General features: G+C 41.6%; 2 protein-coding genes across 2 annotated transcripts in view; both read left to right on the forward strand.

Annotated features, from left to right (window-relative positions):
• DEPTOR (DEP domain containing MTOR interacting protein) overlaps nucleotides 1–15,884 on the forward strand; it is a 135,742-nt gene that overhangs the window by 36,914 nt on the left and 82,944 nt on the right. The window contains exons 2-3 of the mRNA XM_077847074.1: nucleotides 6,949–7,127; nucleotides 8,350–8,473. Coding sequence (XP_077703200.1) covers nucleotides 6,949–7,127; nucleotides 8,350–8,473 — 303 coding nt within the window. The remainder of the gene's footprint in view (nucleotides 1–6,948; nucleotides 7,128–8,349; nucleotides 8,474–15,884) is intronic.
• Nucleotides 14,442–15,753, forward strand: LOC144283234 (large ribosomal subunit protein uL3). Its single transcript, XM_077847067.1, has one exon. It carries the CDS (start codon nucleotides 14,468–14,470, stop codon nucleotides 15,677–15,679), a length of 1,212 nt encoding a protein of 403 aa, XP_077703193.1. The 5' UTR covers nucleotides 14,442–14,467; the 3' UTR covers nucleotides 15,680–15,753.

The raw sequence follows: 15,884 nt of genomic DNA on the forward strand, positions 1-15,884 counted from the left end.
TCACCTTATCTGTCAAATGAATATGACAGTGCCTTCCTGTTCACAGGGATATCATTAGACCCAGCTCCGATAAGAGTATGGCTCTGTTCAAATGTAAAATAACTGTTATTGTTTCTGCTAATGCTCCCTCATCAAGATGTCAAATATAGTGCATGATATATAGGACTTGGAATCAAACATGCCTCCGTTATGGGTTGTTTACCATCTCAATTTGTGTGGTGTTAAGGCACACAGCATACATGTGCTTGCACTGATCTGGCCTGTGGCCTAGAAAGGCTCTGGGTAGAACTTATGGCTCTGCCTTTGTTCATGATTCACAGAGCCATTGCTGATGAACCTTCTGAAAAGGGGTCTTGCTGGTGGAACATTTGTAATTACTGTCAATGAAGGTGGTCACTGCAGCTTTCTGCATAGTGTGCGTGTGTGTGTGTGTGTGTGTGTGTGTGTGTGTGTGTGTGTATGTGTGATCTGAGACCAATTCCTTTTGGCTCTCCAGAGTCACATATGCTCTGTTTACATTAACCAGTTTTATGCTCTTTCCTTTCTATTGCTGTCTGTATTTGTTCTGTTGTTTTGATCATGTCGGGGGATTTCAAGCATCTTGAAGCAAAACTATGTGAAATATGTGTTATGATCCTATTTCACATAAAGAAATACATAAAAATAGGTATACACTTGTACGTAGATTTTTGCAGGAATACACAAGCCACTATTAACATTGGCTTCTTTTGACAAGTGGGGGTCAAGAAAATCTTTGAACACATTCCAAAGTAAATACAGTAGTGAACCCCATGCACCTGTCTCCTGGCTTCGACAATTATCAATTCATGATCAATCCCCTACTTCGTGTTATACATACTTGAGTTTCTTTTTATCTACTACGAGTGTGTGTCATTTTGATAATTTGAAATGGCAGTTATAAAGTCAATTCAAACATTAAAAGAAAATGCAGTAGGTTAGATTTCATTAGTTCCTGTCTTTTTTTTTCAACCTTTTAGACTTGGGTTCTTGCAGGGGTAGGTGATCAAGAGTGATTCTCTCCAGAGTTCTCTGATCCCTGAGGATAGATATTGACTGAACATCTGGGAAAGACAATAGCTTTGGGTTGACGACACATCTATGTCGGTACTATATGCCCAAATCACAAGGCTCACGCTGTCAGCCCTGCTGTTTGGCTTGCTGTGTTTTTTAATTAAACTGTTTACTTTGGCTGAGATTTATGACGCTGTTTTTAAATGAGAATATGTGCTTTCTGTTCCTGCTTTGTTTGTTCCCTGGTCCCCACAACCTGTGCAGTTCTCTGCAAGCTATTTTTTTTTTTTGAAAAACAATTTCTGCATTTCTTATCAGATGGAGGGTAATTTTGCAGGGATTATTAACACCCTGCGCTCAGTAGTGTTTGTTCTCCTAGGGCTAGAAGAGGAAATTGTCTGATGCAAGCCCAGCAGCTGCTTAGCTGGACAAGAATAGAATATTACAAAATCACCTTGAGTCTAAAGCCTGTGAACCAGCTGTCTGCGATGAACGATGGGAAGGTGGTTTTCGTATTTAAATTCCTCAGCCAGTGGTATTGAAAATGCAGTTAAAATAGACATGGTTATTTTCCCCAGTGGTTCAGTGTAGATCGATTTGGACTGTTCATCAGAAGACGGTTTTGCCCTGTGCCTTCTTAATGCTGAGTACATTGTATGAACTAATTGATTTTTCACATCAATGAGAATCTATCCCCTACTATGCAGTAGGCACCAGAATTACAAAAATAAATAAGCAACTCTCCCTTGGTTTCTTGCTCCTCATCTAGCTGTAATATAGTGGGATGAATGTTTCACTCGTGACACTAAAATAGTGTGGGAGAGAAGAGGAAAGAAGGTGTTCTGGCTTTCGAAGGCTGGGGGAATGTTCACAGAGGAGGTGCCATTTAAGCTGAAGAGCAAATACAATTTTTTGAATTATCGAAGGCAGAAGGAGGGATCTCTGTCTTGAGCAGAGCCATGGAAGGTGATGGCATACACAGGGTTGGGGAAGAGTCCAGTGTGTCCAGATCTCAAGGCGGGTGTGCTTGTGGTTGGGAGGTGAGAAGGGGGTGAGGAAGTTTGGAAGGCCTCCTTAGAGCGTGAGCAGGTGTGGTTCTTTTGGATGCAGAGAATCCAGGCTTCCTGAGCCACCTGAAGGGATTGGGACTACTCTGGTTGTTGTTAGGGTGGGCATAGCAAGGAAGAAGAACTTGAAAATCTAAGGCACCAAGGCTCTCCATAGACAGGCCTCTCTTGCTGTCCCTTATGGGCAACCACTTTCTCCTCATCTCTTAGCTTTGCTGTGCTGGCCTCCCCACTCCCCTCTCGTTCCTGGTCAGCCAGTTTCCACAGAGTCTTCTGGTCACGGAGCTTGTTCACTTTTGCTCTAGGAATTGCTTGGAGATAGCCTCAGGGATGCGGAGGGTGTACATGGGAGAACAAAATGGGAAAAACCAGGAAATCCTCTGGACTTGGCAGCCTTTTAGTAGAACAGCCCACATTGCTCTGTTTTACACATTGACATCTGGGTGAGTTCCACTTGAAGAAAGTGTTCCTGTGGCACAAACAGAATTTATGTCTTAGCGGGAGCCATTCTGCTTGGCTTTCACTGATTACATCACTTGAATTGGGTAAGATCTTGTATCTCTGGTCTCCTCATAAACAGCCCACGGGCATGTATGTGTAGGGGCCGCCACAGGTCGAGGGCTCTTTCTGAAAACAGGCCCAGGGTTGTGAACCCTGCCTGAGGTGGTAAGGTGTGGAAGGCAGTTTAAAATCAAAGGGGATGTTGGACATGACTGAAAATGTGACTGACGTGTTCAGGCAACCTGTCATGTTTGAAAGTGTGACTTTTAGTTCCCTGCACAGTATTTTCTAGAGTCTTTCTATTCCACGAGAGGCTTAGTTACACAACATTTCCATTTTCTGCTAAGGCGTTGAAATATTCCTTACTCTTGTCCCTTTTTGGAGATCTCTGTGCATCTTAGCCTATTGAAAGTTGTGAAAACCTGTCAGGGGAAAGTTGACTTCAAGTAAAAGGAAATGTTTTTTGAAAAAACACCCATACACACACACATATAACAGGGATTAAAACTTTGGAGATTGATGACTCTGGAATTGAAAGCATCAAAAGACTTAGATGACTTCCATGGTAATAGATGGTTACTCAGTTGTGGGGTGGGGACTCCTATGACATTAGTGAAAAGCCTCCTTACCTTTTTGAAAATGGCATCACAGTGAAATGCCGGGACACCTGCACCCCGATGTTTCTAGCAGCAATGTCCACAATAGCCAAACTGTGGAAGGAGCCTCGGTGTCCATCGAAAGATGAATGGATAAAGAAGCTGTGGTCTATGTATACAATGGAATATTCCTCAGCCATTAGAAACGACAAATACCCACCATTTGCTTCGACATGGATGGAACTGGAGGGTATCATGCTCAGTGAAGTAAGTCAGTCGGAGAAGGACAAACATTATATGGTCTCATTCACTTGGGGAATATAAAAAATAGTGAAAGGGAATAAAGGGGAAAGGAGAAAAAATGAGTGGGAAATATCAGAAAGGGAGACAGAACATGAGAGACTCCTAACTCTGGGAAATGAACAAGGGGTGGTGGAAAGGGAGGTGGGCGGGGGGTGGGGTGACTGGGTGATGGGCACTGAGGGGGGCACTTGATGGGATGAGCACTGGGTGTTATGCTATATGTTGGCAAATTGAACTCCAATTAAAAAAAAAAAAAGAAAATGGCATCATTTCTATAGTGTGCTTGGACATTCATTTGTTCAGCAAATATTAGGTGCCCACAGTGCTGGGCAGAAACTCTTGGTTTGCAGTGTAAAAATTCTTATCTTTTTATTGGGTTGGTTTTTCAGGAAGGTGCAATTTTTAATGCTCATTTTTAGAATTCTGTGTTTCTATGAAATTAAAAAAAAATGGAACATTTTTAACCACAGTAATGTGTCTAGAACAATCAGTATCTCTGGGATCCAGAGTTCCTTCCCCTCCATCAGTTGACTGCTCAGTTTTCTAAACATGGAAATATACGAGGCCCTGGTAGAGATGAAGGGAGAGTCTAGTGCTTCTCCCCTCTGTGCAGGGTAGGAATCAGTGGGAATCAAGAATGCTCAAGAATTAGCACCACGCTTGGGTTCATGACAGAATAGTAACTGAAAGGTTCTATTCTGTAGTATTTAAAAGATAAACATTACCTAATAATTTTTTTAAAGTTGGAAAGTTTATAGGAGTTAAAACTCCTCTTTTGGCTCATAATATATTCCTCCTCCACCAAATTATATGGTAGCTTGTTCCATGTTTCAATTTCTAAATAAATTGGTCTTCATTATTCTTGGATTTCTGACAGACATCACGTCTAAGAATTAATGTTTTGTATTCTGACACTTTGAGCATGTTAAACAAATTACCCAGTGTCATTGTCACTGAATTAATTAGAAGGATTCATGTGAGACTTTAGCACGCCTATGTGAACGTGTTTTTTTTTTTATTAGGCTTCATTTAATTTTTTATTAATAATTCCAACTCTACATTGGTATTGTGGTTTTAATGTTACCTGCGTCAGGGAGCTGTCATGAGGATTGATCAGTAAAGCAGTTAAAACAGTGCCTAGCACAGAGTAAGGGCTCAAATGCTTACTTTATTAATGAACTTTGCAACTATGAGATGAAGTAATCAGCATGGATATAATTATCCCCATTTTATGAGGGAAGATTCTGGTGCTCAGAGTTTTGATCATTTGGAATTACTGGCGGTGTCAGGATGAGAGCCAAGTGTTCATATTTCTAGTCTTGTGTTCCTGATTGCCTTAATAACTGAAATTTAGGGTTTAGTATTTTGATATATGAACTTGGGGGGATGCACCTGAAGTCAGCATATGTGCAAATGCTTAGTATGATACTGGGCATATAGTAGGAATGCAATTAAAATTGTTTTTTTCTTTCTATGCAGTTTACAGGTGTCAGGATTCTTTTTTCTATCCTCTTCTCCCTTCTCCCCGTTGATATCCCAGATGAGCACTTTATCTCCAGACTTTTCAGGTACCTCCGGTCTTTAGCACTTCCTGGTTGTCTTAGCTCAGACTGGCGTTGTACAGTCTCATAGACAGAGTGGCTTGAAATGAAATGTACTTTCTAAGAGTTCCTGGAGCTGCAAATTTGAGATGAAGGTGTTGGCAGAATTGGTTTGTCTGAGGCCTAGCTCCTTGGCTTGTAGGTAGCCACCTTCTTCATGTGTCTTTACATGGTCTTCTCTCTGTACATGAGTATGTCCTAATCTCCTCTCCTTATAAGGACACTAGTCATTAGATTAGGGCCATTCTCGTGACTTCATTTTAATTTCATTACTTTTTAAAATACCCTATCTCCAAATATAGTCACATTCTGAATTACCAGGGGTTAGGGCCTCAATATGTGAATTTAAGGGAAAGACACTTCAGCCTCTAAGAGTGATCTGCAAGGAAGAGATCTAAGCTTCAGAACCCCAGCCCAGTATGCTCCCAACTTACACTCACAACCCCTGTGGTTTTCATGGCTATCACCATTAAATTTCATTAGGTGAACTCTGTTCAAAGAGCAGGCAAAAGTATAGTCTAGTTCCTTCCTTAGGGAATGGAAGAAAGGAGGTTGGGGCCTATTATGTGCCAGGCACTGTGCTGGGTGCCAATGCCATATAGATATTTTGTTACCCAGTGTCAACATGGCCAAGGATAGGGTGAGCATAATTGCCTCCATTTAACAGAGGAAGAAAGAAACAGCCACTTGCCTTGCTCACACAGTCATTGTGTGATTTACTCATGTGGCACTCCTATTTCTCAATGATGTTGAGAATATGAGGTTAGGAGCATAGGACCATGTGGGTGAAGCAGGAAGAAAGCTGGCCTTGTGTTTCACCCAATTCAAACTCTTGAGAATTAAAAAGTCAATGCAGGCTGATGAAGGAAAAACAAATGGGCGAAAAATTTTTTAAAGGCAAGTTTAAGACTCTTTGGGAAAAAAAGTCACTGAGTTCTGAAGGGAGTAGGAGAAGGCTCTGTGTCAACCACTTTTCTCCATGCTAATCCATCAGTATGTAAATAAATTTGTGTTTATCCAACAGCTTTAATCCATCTCTCCCGGATATTTTGTTTATCTCTCTCTGGCTAGAGGCAGCACGATGTGGCAGTTGGAAAGTCAGACTCTGAAATGAGAACATCAGGTGCAAATTTAATTTTCATCGCTTGTTAGCTGTGTGACAAGTCATTTAATCTCTTTGAGGCCTTGGTTCTCTCTGCTATAAAAAAAAAGTGGAGATGATAATAATTTTTTATGAGGTTGCTGCAGATGTCTATGGAATGTGCTCGGATCAGCACCTGGAACCTAGTAAGCCTCACCGAAGGATTAGCTGTTGTCTCTATAGAAAGAGGAACAGGCAAAAGCCAGGATCTTTGCGTTACTTCCCTACATAGGTCTCTAATGCTTGGAAATATTTAATGGGCAGATGGTTGACACTCATCCATATCTGTTACATAAATGCATAAATGCAGATGTAGTGGACCCTAAGGAATCTGTGATGAAGAGGAACTACTTGGTTTCAGCAAGTTTTTAGACTTTGTTGTTTGGTTGAAGGCATAAGCCCCTTGATGGAGGGATGAAGAGAAGACATTAATCAGAGCAGGGGTGAGAAAGACTTTCTCAGTCTCCCCAGTGGTAGGAGAGCTGTAATTTGTCCATGGTTGTTTTCCCTCCAATTTTCCTGTATCCTCTGTAGATCTGGGGGTAGAATCATTTCCTGGGCCTCTGGACTCTGACAGTGTAGAAACCCCCTACTGACACACAGATATGTGAGTGGCACCCTGATGCATTTCCTGAGCTCTGGGATTGACTTAATGATTTGTCTTGTCATTGAAAAATTCTAAAGTGGTTGCCAAATTTTCTTTCCAGGCTCAGGCTGCATGAAGAAAAAGTTATTAAAGATAGGCGACATCATCTCAAAACCTACCCAAACTGCTTTGTCGCAAAAGAACTGATTGACTGGCTGATTGAGCACAAAGAGGCTTCTGACAGAGAGACAGCAATCAAACTCATGCAGAAGTTAGCAGACCGGGGCATCATTCATCACGGTGAGTGGGGTGGCCAAGGTGACTTGGGAAGAAACCAAGGACCATGTCTTCTACTCTACTTCTACAGTAGATCTGAACCTACTCATCTTTTAAAAAAGATTTTATTTATTTATTTATGAGAGACACAGAGAAGGAGGCAGAAGGAGAAGCAGGCTCCCTGAGGGGAACCTGATGTGGGACTCGATCCCAGGACCCCAGGATCACAACCTGAGCCAAAGGCAGATGCTCAACCACTGAACCACCCAGGCATCCCCTGAACCTACCCATTTAAGAAATAAAACCCTTGGTCTCCTGTGCAACTCTCTCAGTGACATTCCCCTTCTTCCTCCAAGAGGCATTTGGGTTTATTTCCGGTTACTTCTTCATACCTTTTCCTTTCTGTTTATGCATCTCTTAGTAAGGTATCATATTGTTTTAAGCACTTTAAATCATTATAAAAATGCACGTTTATTCCTTTACAACTTGATCAACACACCATTTGTGAGATCCACCCCTGTTGATGGGATATCGTTTGCTTATTTCCGCTGCTATGTATGCCATAGATAATTATGCCATCATACAAGTACCCATTCTCCTGCTGCTAGACATTTAAGGGGCTTTCCAAGTTATTCTGTTGCTCTCCATGGTTCCATGAATGTTGATGAACATTCCTTGAAATCTCTAACTCTGACCAACACATGTTGTTGTTCTTTTAGGCTGGAATTCCCTTTCTCTTCACTTTTGCCCATTTCTTACCATTCTTCAGCTGCCTGCCTACATGCAAGCTCTTCAGAGAAGTGTCCATTCCCTGCAGCAAGGTTACTGGGGTTCTGGTTACTCCTTCTTTGATCTCTCACTGCAGTATCCCCTCACCTTTTTCATGGCCCCCTCGCACCATATGTTAATTACATGTTGATGTTTCTCATTATCTCACTAGACTTCACATTCTTTTGAGGCTGATGCCTACCCCAGTATGCTCAAGAAGAGTTTGTGGCATGAATGATGCATTGAATTTTGTGACCCTTTTACTAGATAATGATGGTGGTGATGATGATGATGATAGCTAATATTACTGAGCACTTCCTCTATTCCAGGTACTGTGCTAAATACATGTATTAAACCTTACAGTAGGGTGCTTCGGAAATTAGGTAGTAAAACAAGTCTTAATTAACATCTTACTTCATTTGAGGAATTAAATAAGATTTTTTTTCTTATTTGCCTCTCTGTGTATATTGTGTTTCAGTGTGTGATGAGCATAAGGAGTTCAAGGATGTCAAAGTCTTCTACCGTTTTAGAAAGGACGACGGTACCTTCCCGTTGGACAATGAAGTGAAGGCCTTCATGAGGGGACAGAGGCTGTATGAGAAGTATGTCACCCATGAAATCCCCCACTGTGATCTTAACTTGTGGAGAGAAGCAGGGCTATTTTGGTCTTTTATCATCCTGACTTCAGCCTGGCTCTTCCATGTGGGATGGTTACATAACTGTTCCTTTTAATATGGGAAAACTCGATCACTCATTTGCTTTTCTCTTTGCCAGAAATTAAGTTGATTTCGTAAGATTCTTAATAAAGGATTTATTTAAATAGAAAATATTTAAATATTTATTTCCTATATTTAAGTCTATTTAACAAAACTCCAGAAATAAAAGGGTGGAGCTTGATGTTTGCCATCAAGTAATGCAGTTGCCTGTTTTCTCTTTTGAATACTGTTGTATAACTTGGAGGTTGAGTCTTGTAAGTGGCTGGAGGAGTAGTGTCAAGTACAGGGAAAGTTCACATTCAGGTCAAGAGATGAGTAGTGAGAGAACTTCAGATAGCTGGATGGCCTAAGAGGAATAATCTCTCAGCTCTTTGAAGAGAGGAATGCACTGTGGTCCAGGAACATTCAGTTGCTGGGTTTCAGATCTCCCCAGTGGTCTGTCTCTGAGCTGAACTGCTGTTCCTGTGGTCTCTTTTACATCCCACCTCTCTTGGTTTTTTCCAGGACAGCCATAGAGAAAGGAGTGCAGGAGCATGACACCCCTCCTTAACTCTGGCTGCCTTTCAAGGCTTGAGGGAGTTGAAAATCAGTATTTATGACACAAAAGAGCCTACTCTGTGACGGGTGGGTTGGTGCATGGGGAGGTGGGTCGGGATGGGAACGTCAGATTAAGTAGCATGATGGTTAAGAGCCACATATGTTTGATTCTAGCCCTGTGACCTTACCTCTGTAAACCTCAGTGTCCTCTGTTATGACATAGGAGTGGTGATGGTACCTACCTCCTAGGTGTTCAGTGCTGCTGTGGGAATTAAAAGAATAAATGTGTCAAATACTTAAATATTTAGCGTGGTAACTATGGTACATTGTCAGTCCCAGAGATGATAGCCATTTCAGTTATGAGTCTGGTAGTGATGACCACCTGAAGCTGGTATTGTCCAACCACTTATAATGCCCCCTATGTGTTACTTCTCCCATCACTTGCTTTCTATACCCAAGTGCAGAAAATCCCTCATCTCCTAGCTCACATGAATTTGAATGGAAGGGATCCATGAGCAACTGCATTTGTGTATCTGAGTGTGTGTATATGTTTTGTTGCTGTTTTTAAAATATATTTATTTAAATTTAATTAACATATAATGTATTATTAGTTTCAAGTAGAAGTCAGTGATTCCTCAGTCTTATATAACACCCAGTGTTCAGTCCATCACGTGCCCTCATTAATGCCCATCACCCAGTTACCCCATCCCGCTACCCCCTTCCTCTTCAGCGACCCTCAGTTTGTTTCCTATAATTAAGAATCTACCATTGTTACTGTTTTCTTTTACTTTCTTAGCTCTTTTTTGGAAATTAGCACCTAGCAGGTGTTATATATTTAGATCACCATGACAGTCCTTTCAAACTATAAAATTCCATGTTAAAAACATACGTGTCATTTTCATGGATCAACACTGCTGTCTTTTTTTCTGTGTGCACTTAGCTTTCCAGTCGTTAGTATTCAGTATATCAATTTCCAAGTAAGCTTACTTCTTCAAACTGCTTGTGAAATTAGTACTAGGAACAGTAATTTAATCAGTACTTAACCTTGCATGAACTAGTTGCCACCTCTCATTCCTGGCCCTACTCTTGGTTGCAGGAACATATGTGGAACAAACTTTGGGGCCTTTGGAATGATGGCTCAGTGTACCTACTTGATCACTTTCGTTTAGCATGTATATTTACTTAATCATTTTTATTGTATTTTCCATGTTTCCCTGGATATCCTTTCCATGAATCTCAACATGTACTATTATTCTGTAAGCTTTGTATACTTTCAAAAATAATATGAAGAAGTAAATAGTTTTGTTCATAGCTCATCTTTTCAAGAATTTTATTTTAATATTGATTTTTTTCCATAAATATATGTATATATATATTTTTGTTTTTGCCAGAACAGTTGTTTAGGATACCTCTAACATTTGTGAAAGAAAGCTTTGCAAAATATATGTTCCTTTTAAAATAATAACAGTCAATAACATTGGTTGGTTAATAACTATGTAGACATCCTGACTAGCCCATTTATTTGACCATCATAACAAACCCTGATTTAGATCAATTGTACCCATTTAATGGATGAGGAAATGTGATAGGGAGAATTCAAGTTCTTACCCAAGGTCACTTCACTAATAAAAATATCTGGGATTTTAACCCAGAAGCCCAAAGCCCAAGATTTTTTTTCCTCCCAAAGATTTTATTTATTTATTCATGAGAGATAGAGAGAGGCAGAGACATATGCAGAGGGAAAAGCAGGCTCCCTGCGGGGAACCTGATATGGGACTTAATTCCGAGACCCCAGGATCATGCCCTGAGCTGAAGGCAGATGCTCAACCACTGAGCCACCTTGGCATCCCCTAAGCCCCAAATTTATTGCTATTAGGCTATTGATAAATTTTAGAAAAACATTTTTATTATTAGGAAAGATGTATCATTACTTATTTTTATGGACATCAAATTAATGAAATCAATGTTTTTTCAAGATGTAGTTTATCTTAACATGTAACATGGGGTTTGTAAAATATCTGAGTATGGAATTTCTGTAAAAAGTGACTGAAAACATTCCAAGAAGACATTGGAAAAGGAGAGTAGAGTGATTTCCTTCAAGATAAATCTACCTATAGATTAGGGATGAAAGAACATAGGGAATATAGTCAATGGTATTGTAATTAAAAAAAGAGAGAGAGAGAGAGATAAATCTCATGATATTCTATGAAATGTGATAAAAAAAAAACAAATGTCTTTTATTTGTAAATTAAGCTCCTCAAAGCACTTCTAGATTATTTAGGTGAATTCTCTTAATAGAGTAATAATAGAATAGTAAAAAATAATAGAAATAATAGTGTAGTAAATAACAGTATAAAATACAATATAAAATAAATGGAAGATTACATGATTACCCTGTTTTCAGAAGGAGCATCTAGGACCTGAGGCAATAAAGTCAATTCTGTATGATGGTGAAACTGAATGAGAAGGACAGAGGAGACACCTGAACTCAGGGTGGCAGGTGTGCAACCTTCTGTTCCCCACACCCTCCCAGCAGCTCTGGGCGGCTGTCTGTCTGGTCAGTATTTCCTTTTTGCTTTCCTCTTGCTTGTTTATTCTGTGTTATTAATAGAACTTTGTGAAACCAAGTGGTTTCTGTCTGGGGTTTTGCTGAACCAGGCTGATTTTGGGGAACCTTGGCTTTCTAACCTGTAGAGGTGTTTCTCAGTCGGCTAGTTTGTAGGACAAAGCTGTATTTCAAAACGAAAATTCAGTGACTCTGCTGCCTCTTAAGGACCATGTCACTCCAGTTAATTTAACTCAGAGGTACTCAAACAAATACTGGGTGAGGGGCAAAAGCTCGGCCCTTTCAGTGTGTTCCACCATGAGGAAGGTTACCAGAGACCTGGTGACAGGAGTCCGCTGCATAGTGAGTGACAGTGGGTGTGGTTTTCAGAGTCACTGCCCTCCAATCCCACCCTCCCAAATGGCTTGCCCTGTGACCTTGAGCCAGCTGCTCAACCACACTGATCTGTAGTTATAAATGAAGGTAAGGCTGCGTCTTACTTGGGAAGACTGTTGGATTTTACAGACTGTACATTGCTAAGCACAGCACTTGGCAAAGAGTAAGAACCCAAGAAATATTAGCTGCTGCTATTAGAGTAGTAAATCATAATATAAATAAATGATACCTATTATTATTTAGCCTAGCATAGAAGAGTCCAGGAGCCAAGCTGCCTGGGTGTGAATCCTGGCTCTGTGCCTTCTTGGCAAGTGTCTTCACCTCTCTGTGCCTGCAATTGCCCTCCTATATGAACATACTGACTTTTAGATTTCTCGTGGGGACTAAACGAACGTGATGAATAAGCACACAGGACAGGGCCTACCTCAGAGCATATCCTGTTGCTCATCTCCTGCTGCCAGCTGGAAGGAAGAGTGAGAAAGAGGATGTGCGCCCCTGATTCAATGCCCAGACTTTGTCATTTTGAGCAGTTCATCTGAGCACATTCAGGACATGATGCACTTCCATCAACAAGCTTTCATCAAACCTTCACTGTGGCCTGAAGTTACCTAGAAGAAGGCATGTCATCTCTCCAGGAGGCACTTACCGTTTCTTACTCAATTTTGCATAGGTCCAAGCAACCCAGACACACAACATGTGAATGTAACTCCCATTCTCCCAGGTGGTACAATTTTTACTTTTCAAATGAAACCTGCGTGAGCAGGGTAAATATCCATGACTTAGAAGAACAACGTGGAATCTGTGTATGCTGCTATCACATGGTAGAAGATATTTCAGGTGCATATTCCAAACTATAACATTTTTAAAAAATATTTTATTTATTAATGAGAGACACACAGAGAGAGGCAGAGACATAGGCAGAGGGAGAAGCAGGTTCCATGCAGGGAGCCCGATGCAGGACTCGATCCCAGGGATCATGCCCTCAGCCAAAGGCAGATGCTCAACCACTGAGCCACCTAGGCATCCCTCAAACTGTAAAATTTGATTATCATTCTACAATTAGCAAAATAGATCTCTTTAATACAAGTTAAACTCAGGATTATCAAGTGCTGCATATGCTGATAAATGGAGGTAGCTATAAAAGAGAATATGAGTTTGAGGCACAATTTGGACTCATTTTTTTTCTTTTTCTTTTTCTTTTTCTTTTTCTTTTTCTTTTTCTTTTCTTTTCCTTTTTTTTTTTTTTTTTTTTTTACGCGAAAACTGATAGTTGAAGTGCACATTTTTAACTAACCCTGATTTCATTGTGAGACCTGGAGGAGACTTCTCAGTTCTAATTTAACCTTAGGGTTAGCATGGAGGTAGCTTCCTTCCAGGTCTGGTTCATACAGACATTAGTTTAGTGTTTCACCTAAAGGGCCTTTTGGTTTTCTCAGCAGCGAGCGTTTCTCTCTTCAGACACTAATAATAGTCTATTTAGTTCGCTTAGGACCATAAGCTTGATTGAAGCATTGCTTTAAAATGCCTGTATGCCATTATATCTCTGTTGCGTTCCCACTTCTTCCTTTATATTCTCTCCTCCATAGGACGGAAGAGAAATATAAGGGAGAAACTATATCCAAAGGGGAAAAGCCCTTTTGTGTGTTTTATCTTATCAGAAGTTTCTCTACCATGTGCCCCTGGGATCTTTTTCCTGTTCCCTCCCAGTGCCTGGCACAATAAATATTTGTTGAATGAACAAAGGACTCTGCATGCTGTGATTGCTGTGAGCTGCTAAGCTGGTTCCATGAAAGAGCTACAGAGAACTTGCTTTTAATGGCAAACAACAGTAGCCAGAGGTTTACCTTGTCTCTCCTTCTTAGAGTTTACAAAGTTAACTTGTTTGATTCCCTGTGAACTCTGGGTGTTAAACCCAGTAGACACAATCAGTCCCCCTCTAGAGATGGGGAACATGAGCTAGAGAAGGGTTTAATGACTGATGTGACTTTAAATCATGGAGCTGGAACAAAAAACATGAAGTCTTCAAGCTTTTGACCCCACCTTGTTCCATTTCTGGGATGAAAGTGCTTTTCAAATGGAGATACTGAGTTCTACAAACTTGTTCAAATTTTGTGTTCAAAATATATTTTAATTATTTTGCAAACTTTCATAAAATTCCTTTCTAAAGGCTATGTACAGCACTTTCACAGTTTACTTGGGCTGCCCAGCTTAACAGTGATGCACAGAATCTTGGAATAAACATTTCCTGTCTTCTTGGCTTAATTGAAGAATGTCCTAGGATTGCAATGTAAGTGGGTTAAAAATTGTTCCCTTTGGCAATTGTTTGAGTGACAAGGGATGATTTCGATACTGTATAACTAATATCAAGAACTGTTGCTCTACCGGCTGTACTGGGCGGCACGATGTCCCACAGGAAGTTCTCCGCTCCCAGGCATGGGTCCCTGGGCTTCTTGCCTCGGAAACGCAGCAGCCGCCACCGTGGGAAGGTGAAGAGCTTCCCCAAGGATGACTCTTCCAAGCCTGTCCACCTCACAGCCTTCCTGGGCTACAAGGCCGGCATGACTCACATCGTGCGGGAGGTGGACCGGCCAGGATCCAAGGTGAACAAGAAGGAAGTGGTGGAGGCTGTGACCATTGTGGAGACCCCACCCATGGTGGTTGTGGGCATCGTTGGCTATGTGGAAACCCCTCGAGGCCTCCGTACCTTTAAGACCATCTTTGCTGAGCACATCAGTGACGAATGCAAAAGGCGCTTCTATAAGAACTGGCATAAGTCTAAGAAGAAGGCCTTCACCAAATATTGCAAGAAGTGGCAGGATGACGATGGCAAGAAGCAGCTGGAGAAGGACTTCAACAGCATGAAGAAGTATTGCCAGGTGATCCGTGTCATCGCCCACACCCAGATGCGCCTGCTTCCTCTGCGCCAGAAGAAGGCCCACCTCATGGAGATCCAGGTGAACGGAGGCACAGTGGCCGAGAAGCTCGACTGGGCCCGTGAGAGGCTGGAGCAGCAGGTGCCTGTGAACCAGGTGTTTGGGCAAGATGAGATGATTGATGTCATCGGTGTCACCAAGGGCAAAGGCTACAAAGGGGTCACCAGCCGCTGGCACACCAAGAAGCTACCCCGCAAAACCCACCGGGGCCTGCGCAAGGTTGCCTGTATTGGAGCCTGGCATCCTGCCCGAGTGGCCTTCTCTGTGGCTCGGGCTGGGCAGAAAGGCTACCATCACCGCACTGAGATCAACAAGAAGATATACAAGATTGGCCAGGGCTATCTCATCAAGGATGGCAAGCTGATCAAGAACAACGCTTCCACTGATTACGATTTGTCTGACAAGAGCATCAACCCCCTGGGTGGCTTTGTCCACTACGGTGAAGTGACCAATGACTTTGTGATGCTGAAAGGCTGTGTGGTGGGCACCAAGAAGCGAGTGCTGACTCTGCGCAAGTCCTTGCTGGTGCAGACCAAACGGCGTGCCCTAGAGAAGATTGACCTGAAATTCATTGACACCACCTCCAAGTTTGGCCATGGCCGATTCCAGACTGTGGAGGAGAAGAAAGCATTCATGGGACCACTTAAGAAAGATCGAATTGCAAAGGAAGAAGGAGCTTAATGTCAGGACCAGATTGTGCAGCTGGTGGGATCTCAATAAAAATTATTTTCCAGTGAAAAAAAAAAAAAAAAAAACTGTTAAGAATCTTGAGATTTTACCCCACTTGCAAGCTAACAGGTTTGCCTGCCACCTTTTCCTGGGCACTGGCTGAAGACAGGAGACGGAGACAAAAGGAGAGTTTGTTACTCTCAGCAATAGTAATAAC

The sequence above is a fragment of the Canis aureus genome, chromosome 14 (assembly GCF_053574225.1).
Source record: "Canis aureus isolate CA01 chromosome 14, VMU_Caureus_v.1.0, whole genome shotgun sequence".
In the NCBI taxonomy this organism is placed as follows: domain Eukaryota; kingdom Metazoa; phylum Chordata; class Mammalia; order Carnivora; family Canidae; genus Canis; species Canis aureus.